The sequence below is a fragment of the Canis lupus genome, chromosome 11 (assembly GCF_048164855.1).
Source record: "Canis lupus baileyi chromosome 11, mCanLup2.hap1, whole genome shotgun sequence".
NCBI lineage: Eukaryota > Metazoa > Chordata > Mammalia > Carnivora > Canidae > Canis > Canis lupus.
In genome coordinates, this window is record NC_132848.1 from 40,783,961 (window position 1) to 40,795,666 (window position 11,706).

Consider the following 11,706-nt stretch of genomic DNA (forward strand, 5'->3'; position numbering starts at 1 on the left):
TACCTGGGTCATGACTTACTTGGTAGAGGCCACAACCTGGGTGATTGTTGAAGTTTGAAAAGCTTTGGTCTCTAACTAGCTGAAGGGGATTAGCTAGAAGGTCTCCCCCCGCTGGAAGACTTAATGCCCCACAACAGCCTAGCCAATTCAGTTACAGAAGGAATGAGCTGTTCTCATGCTAGTCTGAGACTTCAAGCCATTATAAATGGGGTGGTCAGTGTGGTTACTTTCTTTTGACTGTGGTAGATCTAACCATTATTTCTGGAAAGAACACTTTGTAATTGGAATTCATGATTCAGATTTCACCAGAATAACCGTGTGTACTTGATTTCAATTTATTTCAGGTGGCTCAATGGCAGGACAAAGCAACCATATTGTAATAGGCAGCCAAGGTACCTTAAACATTTGATAAGAATTAGTCACCAAACAAGAGTCAGGCACTGAACCTAGTTACTACTTTCTTTTTTTTGTTGTTACTACTTTTCTTATTTAAAATATAAAATGGCCTTCTCTGCTGCCCATGCATCATAACGCATTCCTGCCCACCTTAACGGCCTGCCTTCCCCCCTTACACCTATGTTCATGCTTCTGTAGCTTATTTTGATATTCCCTCTGCGAGAATGTGCATACCCCCTCCCCCCCACATTCACATGCCATTTCTTTGGTGAGGCCTTTCCTGGCCATTCTGGAGAATATTTGTATTTTCCTTTTCCCCCCTCCCTTCAGCACCTTATTCATTAAATCATGACATATTCGAGCACCAGATGTGAGTGAAGTGAAGGAATAAGAGAAATCAGCTCCATTTCTCCTGGAGTTTCATTCTGGGGGAACGAACAAATAGACCCTCTCATCCCTCCATAATGGTAGCACTGATCATGGAGATTGGGAGCCAGTGATATATGTGTTCCTGCTGACACTTATGAACTCCTCACTGCAGTCCAGGGAATCTGATTTACAGGCGGATCCCCAGAACCCAGCCATTGGAAACTCAACACTCTCCAGGCCACACAGTCTAGCTTGGAAATGGATCAACCTGCTTCAGTCCTGGGGGTCTGGTTCTAAGTAGTTGTGCTCCCTTTCTCTCTCTACCTCGGTGTCTTTTTTTCTCTGTTAACAGGACTTGGTGGCACAAAGTACATCTCCTTTGAGGAACGGCAGTGGCATAATGATTGTTTTAATTGTAAGAAGTGCTCCCTCTCCCTGGTGGGGCGAGGCTTCCTCACAGAAAGAGATGACATCCTGTGCCCTGACTGTGGGAAAGACATCTGAAGCCCACGCAGCTGCTTGCAACACACATGGATTTATACACTCTCGTTGTCAACCAGGCAGTATTGTGTCTGGTCTCCACCGACCACATTGAGACTTTCTTCTCGTGCTTCTCAGTGATACTCACGTTTGTTTAAACCCTTGAATCCTTTGTACTAGTTCAATCCCAGGGAAGGAGGAAACCCTTATGTAAACCCTCAGTGGGAAGATGGTTTTGAATTTTTTGTAATCAAGCAAGGTAAAAATCCCTTTTGAATGACATCTTTATAAATGTATCTTTCTTTTGCTGCGTATTTAATTTTTAAGTGCAATTAACATGTCGCGAATTTGAGTTTTTTAAACTACATGAGATAATGAAGAATGGGCATTTACAACTATGTAACTTCCTGTCATGTAAGACCTGGAGCAAGATTATATAGCTTGCAATAAAGTTATCCAGAACAAAATCCTTGGCCACACACAGTGTGCGAAGTAATGATTAAACACTGAAGTTCTGCGCATTGTGGTAAAAAGCACTTTATCGTATGTTCCACTGATCACTGTATGAAGTGCAAGTTCAGACGGGCTGGGTTGGCATTCACGGAGGTCCACCACACCTTTTCTTTCAAAGAAAGCCTTCTGTCAGCACCACAACCTCTTCCTTGCTTTTCATTCCTCTCTCCCAAACCTTTTTTTTCTCTCAATGCTCTGCATTGGATGCAGTGACATAGGCTCCAGAATATGAGCAGCAGAATATGAACTAATGACAGTGAGGACAGTTGTGGGTGTCACTTTTCTTAATATTGCTCGACGCTTTCCCCTTACCATGGGTCCTTACCCTACCCTGACCTGCCTTCTCATCCATAAAGTGAAGGACCGCAAAAGAATACGAGCACCTCAAGGCCAGAGATGACCTCTTGTTCGTCTGTGTGTGCTCAATACCCTAGCAATTTAGGGCATGCTTTGGAAGCCTTCAGTCTTTCTGAAAGGAGAGAAAGGAAAGAGAAAATCACAGCTATAAAGATGCGAGCTCCTAGTTTGACATTGGTCTGCCAAACCATCTGTGAAAGCATATACGATTGGAAAGCACTGAGCCAATTTATGACCTAGGGCATTGCATATTTCTCTTTTCAGAATGCTAACAATAGTGACTTCTGTCCTTAGTTTTCTAAGTGCAGTACCAAAAGCGATAGGCCGTGCAGCAGAAGAATCTGGTGGACATCAGGTCTCACCCATGCTGAGCACGCTTGAAGTCAGTTTCTCAATCTGAGTACTGGACCATGTGACAGGTGTCTGACGATGTCTGAGACGGGCCTTCTGAGAACTCCATGGCTCATTAGTTATTTTGCCTTGTCCTACCTTGTATTATAAAAGTGAAAGCATTCAAAACAAAAAGGTAAACACTTTGTAAATTTCACTGTGGAACACCTTACCTGTTCTCGTTAGATCCTCAGATACACTGGATGCACCCAACCTTAAATTAATGGTAGGGGGAGTTCCACTTCTAGTAACCAGCTCCTACTGGACTCCAGTAACCTTCTGGACAAAATATTTTTAAAACTTTTGAAAACACTGGAGCATGACCCGAAGCAGGAATATTTGGGGGGGGGGGTAGGTTTCCCATTTTTGTTGCTTTTATACAAGGGCAGGCCCTAAAAAGGGAGCTAAAACTCTGTTACAAAGCCTGCAGTCTGGGGGCACCTGGTGGTTGAGTGTCTGCCTTTGGCTCAGGTCATGATCCTGGGGCCCTGGGATGGAGTACCAGATCGGGTTCCTGGCAGGGAGGCTGCCTCTCTCTGTCTCTCATGAATAAATAAATAAAATCTTTATTAAAAAAAAAAAAAAAAAAAAAAAGGAAAGAAAGAAAATCTGCAATCTTCCTGGCTTGAAGAACCAGAGGCCAGAGCTTGGGACAAATAACCTTTGGAAAGTTAAGAGGGAAAATTGTATGAAAAAGAACCCCAAGGGGGATCCCTGGGTGGCTCAGCAGTTTGGTGCCTGCCTTTGGCCCAGGGCGTGATCCTGGCATCCCAGGATGGAGTCCCATATTGGGATCCCTGCATGGAGCCTGCTTCTCCCTCTGCCTGTGTCTCTGCCCCTCTATCTCTCTGTGTCTCTCATGAATAAATAAAATCTTAAAAAAAAAAAAAAAGAAAGAAAAAGAACCCCAAGTTCTTTGTATGAAAGCCCTACCAATCCCTGGCTGACAACTTAACCACACACACAGAGGCTAGACTCCAAGCAGTCCAGCCAAGGCTCACAAAACAGTGGGTGGGACTTCAGGATGGTGGTGTGCAGAGCTCAGTGACTGTCTTCCCAGTGTGACAACCATTTAACTGGGAAAATTGTGTGTGTGTGTGTGTGTGTGTATAGACATACCAAATAAATACCTTCAAATCTTGGAAACTTACCCTAAAGGCATGCAGCAAATGGAGAAACATTCAGGAAAATCCACATGTTAATAAGAAGAATGACAGTCTGTGGCCCTTGAGCCATGGACCTCCAGTTTCACGGGACAGAAGCTCTACTCTGGCAAGTGCAGTCAAGAAGGAAAGACCTACTGGTCTAGGGCTGTGCCCCAGGCATGACAGTCTGAAAATTCTGGGGCTCTGATCACTCCTGTTCCAGCCTGCCCATAGGGAGGAGGCTCCACATAAAGAGGGCAATCTGAGAAGACTAGAGGCTACCATGCTCCCAGGAATAGGCCTGTGTGAAAACATTTATTAGGATATTGGCACACTCTGCTGAGAAGAATCCCAGTCTTCCCTATCCAGCACCTACTTATACAGGAGGGCTCCTCCAGGGGAAGCAGGACATTGACCAGCGCCCAGGTGTGGGTGGGAGTGGCAGCTCTGAACTAATACATCAGCAGCTCTGCAGGAAGGGACTGTTTGGTACCAAGAATGGAGGAATCTGTGCCTAAGGGGATTATCAGAAATAATTAAGATCTTGGTGGCAAGCAGTTGAGAGGGGGCTGCTAGCTATGTGATACTAGCAGCAAAAAGCAAAATGACAGACTAGTCCAAAGCTTCACAGAACCAGGTGAAGAGATGGCTAGGAGGAGCCGCCTGGGAGTCCAGGAGACTGTGGGCATGGACTGGACAACACCCACTCAGAAGTAAACAGAGAGGGACACGGAGTGGACTTGAAAGCATTGTCTAAGCCGCACACACACCATCAGCAAAGGGCAGAAGTCTTATTAGCTCAAAGTGCTTAAGCAGAACCTCTCACCACACACTGGCCAAACATATAAACATCTTCAAGGAATTTTTTTTTTCTTCAAGGAATTAAAGGAACATGTATGATAGTAATTCTCATCAAATAGAGAACACCAATAGAGGAATAAATGTTATAAAAGAATCAGATGGAAATTCTGGAATTTAAAAGTATAATCACCAAAATGGCAAATTCACTGGAGAGGATCAATAGTACAATTGAGAGAAGAAAAAAAAAAAAATCAGTTCACAAAAAAATCAGTGAACATTATTTCAACACAGAAATTATGAAATTTGAAAAATGAGGAAAATGAAAAATTAACAACCTTAGAGCACTGTGAGATGCCATTAAGTGAATCAACATATGCCTAATGGGAGCATCAGGAGAGGAGACAGAAAAGGGACAGAAAAAATTATTTTTTAAGAATGTCTGAAAACTTCCAATTTGATGAAAATTTTTTGTAGTTTAAAAACACATTCCAGGGGATCCCTGGGTGGCAGCGGTTTAGCGCCTGCCTTTGGCCCAGGGCGCAATCCTGGAGGCCTGGGATCGAGTCCCACATCGGGCTCCGGGTACATGGAGCCTGCTTCTCCCTCTGCCTATGTCTCTGCCTCTCTCTCTCTCTCTCTGTGACTATCATAAATAAATAAAAATTAAAAAAAAATTAAAAACACATTCCAAGAGCACCCGGGTGGCTCAGTGAGCTAAGCATCTGCCTTCAGTCCTGGGAAGTTCCCTGCTCAGCCAGATACTTGCTTCTCCCTCTCCCTTTGCCACTCCACCTTCATGCTCTCTCTCAAATAAATAAATAGAAATCTTAAACACACAAACATCCAAGAAACTGGACAAGCTTGGAGAAGAGAGTTTGAAGTTTGAGTCCAACCACACACAAAAGCCTAGTCTTATCTCCAGCCTGGCCCTACTGAGCTCTCTATCAGTCGGGAATCATGACACTGCATGGTATTTCTGACTGGCTGTATGACAATCGTTTTTATTAAGCAAGACTTTTTATTAAATTGCGAAATAAAACATACATAGAAGCTCATAATAAAAGGTGTTAGCAGGTAAAACTATAGAGATAGAAGTCAGAATAGTGGTTACCTCTCTAGGAAGGGACATGAGAGAAGCTTCTGGAATGCTGGAAATAGTCTGTACTGTGGTTGGTAAACTATGGTTCATGGCCAAAACCTGCACACTGCCTGTTTTCCTAAACAGTTTTATTGGAACACGGCCATCCATGCCTATTCATTTACCCATCATGGCCAAAAGACATTCTTACTATCTGGCTTTTTACACAAAGTTTGCACCCTTGCTCTATTTCTTGATTGGGATAGTGGTTACATATTTAGGCATACAGATTTTTAAAACTTTACAGTATTTTATGATACCTCAATAAAAATTAAAATATGTATGTTATGTAGTGCCGTGCACTGGACAGTTATTTTAAAACTTACCTTTTTCTTGAAACAAAGCAAACTTGCTTGCTCTTTATGTGGCTATTTTAATACATGAAAGCTCTGAGGGTCTGTTTGTACCACCTGGTGTTTCTATTGACCGTCATGCTTGGTACCATGTTTCCTTGGATGGTTGGATAATTTTAACTAGTGCTAGTCACTGACTCTGACAAATGATCTGTGGGGATTTCCTCAGGCTCAGGATGAGCCTGTCTTCCCTCAAGATGATTTCTACCTGCCCCTGCCACACGCCTTCTCCAGGAACAACTTCCAGGTCACTTCCTGTGTGTCTCTCACCATCCTGGGGTATCAAGAGTGGCCACGAATCTGAGAGCCGGCTCACATGTTTCTAGCCTCCACCACATCTCTTCCTATTTTCCTGTCCTTTCTTCTTTTCCTTTCCTCTTGTCTTCCCTCCCTCAGCAGGGCAGGTTTACTTCTAACTTACCTTGACCACAAGGGATTGCTCTTTGGGTAAACCTAATAGCTCTGACCCCAAACAAAGCAAATAAAATAAACATCGTTAATTCCTGTCTTGGAAACACAGTCTACAATACTGAGACTTACATTGATCTTACCTCCTATTTTAGTACCTTGGAGCTTTGATTTAAAATGCCTACCTATCTTGTAGAACAGATTATATATTTATTAGAATTATATACTTAAACTTTACGGTAATAATATTTAGGATATTGCAAAAAAATTTTTTAAAGATTTTATTTATTCATTCATGAGAGATACACACACAGAGAGAGGCAGAGACACAGGCAGAGGGAGAAGCAGGCTCCATGCCGGGAGCCCGATGTGGGACTCAGTCCTGGAACTCCAGGATCACACCCTGGGCTGAAGGCAGGCACTAAACCACTGAACCGCCCAGGCATCCCAGGATATTGTAGAACTCATAATAAACTAGTCTACTTTCAACCCAAACCATAAAAACCCAGTCACCACAGTAACTGAAAGCAAACAGTTTTCCTTATGAGGCAGTCAGTCACCTCTTGGGGGAAGTCGTCAAAAAGAAGGGCCTGCCAATTGACACAGGAGCTGGACCCAGGCACTTGGAGGCTCCTCACCCTCTCCTCTGTCCCTGGAATGTGGAAACTAGCTGGCCTTCCCGCACCTGGAGGCTGCTCCAAGGACACAGCCTTGAGCTAGTGAGGTGGTTGAGAACACCTACACACTATATGTGAATGAACCCAGTTAAGGTCTCTTTATGAACTTTTAAGGTTTGGAGGGTAGATACAGGGATCCATTTATCCTGCTGCCACCCAAAAGAAGCCTCATATGTAACTAAAACTGCCACCTCCAAACCTGGAGTGGCCTGCCTCTCCTCAGGCTCTCCCAACCCTTCTGTAAGGGAGACGATTTCAGATTACACCCGGGCAGCTCCCACTCCCACACTCTTGAGATGGTTACCACTCACATCACCTCGCATTGACCTTGAACATCGCAAGCAGCTCAGTCAATGTATCTGCTCTGATACAAAGAGCCAGGAACGAGGCTGATTACAGTACCGTCTCAACATTGTCCTTAGTGACAGCTTAATCTCTGGGAAAACCTCAAAAGAAGTGTCTGTGAAAGGCCTCAGTGTTGTTGGTAAAGCAGAACTCAGGAGACAGGAGCAGAGAGAGCCTTGTGGTCAACACAGGTGAAGCCAGAGTATATTTAGAACACATCACTGACTCCCCACAAATGGACGCCACCCAATCTCTCAGCAGACAGCTGCCCTCAAGTCACAAATCAGCCTAATTAATAAGCCCTCATTCCCTTTGAGAAGATTTTTTTTTTAATTAGCTACACTAAAGCAGAATAAAAGTGAAATTAACTTGTGCCTCAGTGAATCATATTCCTTTGGGAAATGGAAATATATAAAATACTAAGTCAATTCTCAATTATCACTAGTGATGCCCATTCACACTTGAGGGCACCTCTTATCTGCCACCTGGCCACTAAGTGACAGACCAAGGGCTCTGGGATCAGTTGAAGGTAGAAATAGAGGGAAATCCGATCTGTAAGAGACTTGAGGGTCAGAGAGAAATCTGCCTCCTGACAGAGGAGGAAATAGGAGTGCAGAAAGAATAAAGCTTACTCAAGACTACACAGAGGCCAATCTGCTAGAACCCAGGTCTCGACTCATAGCTCACTGTCCATTCTGAGAATTTTCTGATGGCAGCAAAAAAACAGCTGCCACACATTTTTATAATACTTCCATCTCTTCTTTCCAGCAGCCAAGTTGACTGCACTTTTGAATAACTGCTTTTCTAAAAGCTGGCACTGTTGTACACTTTATTCCCAGGATGAGGTGGGAGGTGGCTTCCAGAAAGGGACCTACCTCTGGTTTCATGCAGAAGAGCAAGAGATCTAGGTTTCAGTTGCTGTTCTACCACCGACAAACTGCATGCCTTTAGAGGAGTCACTCTTCCTACAGGCCTCAGCTTCCTCTTTTGTAAAATCAGAATGTTGGATTAGATTGTATTTACAGATGAATAACCTCCGCTAGAGAAGAATTAGAAAAATCTGTAATAGGATTTACTTGATGAATTTCAGGGAGGGCATTCTATCTAAAATAAAACAGAAATTATTTTCTTACATGTAGAGATGATTATGGGGGAAATGCCACCTCTGACTACATGTTTTTTTCTGAAACACTGAGAAAATATCTAGGTAACGCATATGCCAAAATGTACATAAACTGAGAAACTGACCTTTTTAAGAGTGGCAAAGAAACAAATAAAAGCCTTTCACAAAAATAAAAGCAGTGTAACTTCATCTCCAGACACCTATTAGCAGTTACACAATTAGAAGCAGATGAATAAAAAAATTTCCCAGGACCAAAACAAATGGACAAACAGCGACAACAAAAAAACATAAACAGGCTCATAGATACAGAGAACAAATAGATAGTTGCCAGTGGGGAGATGGGGAAAACAGGTGAAGGGGACTAAGAGGTACAAACTTAGTCCATCGTGCAGGTGTAATTACAGCACAGGGAATACGGTCAATAATATTGTAGTAACGTTGTATGGTAACTATACTCACTGTGAGCATCTCCTAATATACATAATTTCTTAGCACTGCTGTACACTTGAAACTAATTTAGGTCAACTATTTGAAAAGAAACAAAACCCGAGCCTCTCTTGCTTCTGCCCTACTTTCTCCTCCCCATCAGAGGTAGCAAGGAGGTCAGAACACAGGAGAGGCTCCTGCTCAGGCGCCCCCCACCATGCAAGGCCACATCCACACATGTGAGGCCTTCAACTACCCAATCCAACACCACCCTGTTTTGATTTGTTTCAAATAAACAGAGGTCGTGTTAAATAGTTTTTTTTTTTTTTAAGATTTTATTTATTTATTAGTGAAAGACACAGAGAGAGAGAGGGAGAGGCAGAGACACAGGCAGAGGGAGAAGCAGGCTCCACACAGGGAGCCCGGCGTGGGCTTTGATCCCGGGTCTCCAGGATCAGGCCCTGGGCTAAAGGCGGTGCTAAACCGCTGAGCCACCGGGCTGCCCCGTGTTAAATAATTCTTTAAAAAAAAAATCCCCCTGGTTCCAACTAAGAGAAAAATCCATTCTGTTTTGAGTGGGCTTCTTCAGGTTTCAAGGAATTAAAAACATTAACGAGCAAACTAGTACACAGATTACTGTTGACTTTAATTATTAAACGTTCTTGAGATTCCTTCTCAAGTTACTTGAATATTTAGACCGAAATAATTGGGATTAATAAAAGGATAAAGCCCCTTGAGAGCAGGGACCATGTCTTATTCCGACTCCTTGAGTGTGAAAATACAGTACACACCTATTGAATGAATGATATGTTTTTCCAGGGAGTTTATTTCGTTTGTGATTTAAAAAACAGAGAAGTTATCTTGACATTCTCTTTTTCATTAAAATGGTAAAACTGCAAACATATTTTTTAAGCCAGATGACTTAAATGACACTAGAAATGAGAAGAATCTGTAAGAATAAAGGCGAAAAGAATTACACATATAAGTACTGCACTCTAGTTGATCAAAGCGGTCTTGTGCCCAGGTCCAGGTTAACAACTCTGCAGCTGCTATACGTATGTCCTGGAATTGGACAATGAAATAAATGGACAGTGGACAGTGGGAGCCAGATTTGTCACTGTTGGGGTGGGAAGTTACAGACAAGCAAAGGAAGTCTAGAATGACCCACAGGGCAATGGATTCAAGTTGGAGACACTAGTATGAACTCACATTTGGCTTACTGTCAATAGTTATATATAGAAATATTTATAGACCTGTATATACAGGGTTAGTATACACACATACATATTTCCTTGCTCTGTCACCCCACTTGCTTTCTAATATCATTCTTCAGTAAAAGGAACCAAGGCTCCGTGGAGAAGTGGCTGAGTTTAGACTGGGGCAGGAAACACACAGGATGAACCTAGAGCACCTGGAAGTGTAGAAAGTAAGGAAGTGCTCAGAAGAAACCACAATGATGAGGTAAGTCAAAGGGACATAGGAGCCAACTGGAAATGTTTCCCATGGCCAAAGCTGGAACAATATATGAAAAAAAGGCATTGGATTATAAAATAACCCAAAGAATAAGTTCCGAGTCCACACTGACATAAATTATTAAATAAACAAAGAACAAATATGCACAGAATTACAAGTAATTTATGTAGCTACGTTGCCCATAAGGTGGAGCCTAATTCCCTACTCAAGTCTTCCTTCCAAAGAGTAGTGTGAGAGGAGGAAAAAGAGTAGCTCTATGTTAACCTGACTGACATACAGTATGTCAGCCAGGTGACCAAGAATAACCTCAAAAGCAGTAAGTCATGTTGACAGTATATACGCTTCATATGGGATGAAAGTTGCACTTCACCTCTGTGAGGTTCTCTCCAAAATCCATAACCCCAGTCTGATCATTAGAAAAACATAAGTCATATTCAAACTGATATCTAACCAGCATGCCTAGATTCGAGATATCTAACCAGTATGCCTCAGAACTGCTAAGGTCATCAAAAATTCAAGGGGAGTCTGGGAAACTGTCACAGCCAAGAGGAGTCCAGAGTACTAAAATATAAGGTGGTGTCCTGGATGGCATCATGGGATAGGAAAAGCAACATTACGTAAAAACTTAGCAAATATGAGTAAAGTTATGGACTTAGCCGACAAAAATGTGCCAGTATGATTCACTTCCATGAACGTACCATACCAGTGTGTATCAGTAATGGGGGAAACCCAGTGTGTGGTATATGAGAACTCTCTATACTATCTTCCGTAAAATAAATCGTCTATTTTTTTAGTTTATTTTTAAAAATTATATAGGATACAACAAAGTTTAACCAGATGTGGTATTTTTAGTTATTATTTTGAATATTATATGAAAATATTTTCATGTTATTTTATGAAAAGTATCTTTTGCCATGATTGGTATTTTAGTCTCCTAACATTTGTTAGTCAAAGAAATATAAATATTTTAGTTAAACTGAAAAACAAAAAAACTTGGATAATTTTATCAGAAGAAGAATAGTTCAGAGCTATTCTATATTACTTAGCTAGTCTTATTTGTTTTTTGGTTAAACTAAATGCTTGGTTAAGTCTGAACATAGTTAACAGCTTCCAACTGGTTACAGAATCAAATCAAAAGTCCTTACCATGGCCCAGGTAAGATCCTACATAATCTGGGCTGCTGCCTACCTGCTTTGGCCTCATTTAATATACACTTCCCTGCTCTATTCACTGATCGGAGCCGTACGTTTTTTTCTGGTCTAAAAATCCTCTTAAGCGTCAGGGCTTTCACTCTGCTCTTGTCTGGTATGTT

General features: G+C 42.2%; 1 protein-coding gene across 9 annotated transcripts in view; it reads left to right on the forward strand.

Annotated features, from left to right (window-relative positions):
* Positions 1–1,712, forward strand: part of FHL2 (four and a half LIM domains 2) — a 67,681-nt gene extending 65,969 nt beyond the window's left edge. For all 9 annotated transcript variants that reach the window (XM_072844381.1, XM_072844389.1, XM_072844380.1 and 6 more), the window contains one exon: positions 1,118–1,712. In XM_072844381.1, the coding sequence (XP_072700482.1) occupies positions 1,118–1,269 (152 nt within the window). In that variant the 3' untranslated portion in view covers positions 1,270–1,712. The remainder of the gene's footprint in view (positions 1–1,117) is intronic.
* Positions 1,713–11,706: the final 9,994 nt, after the last annotated feature.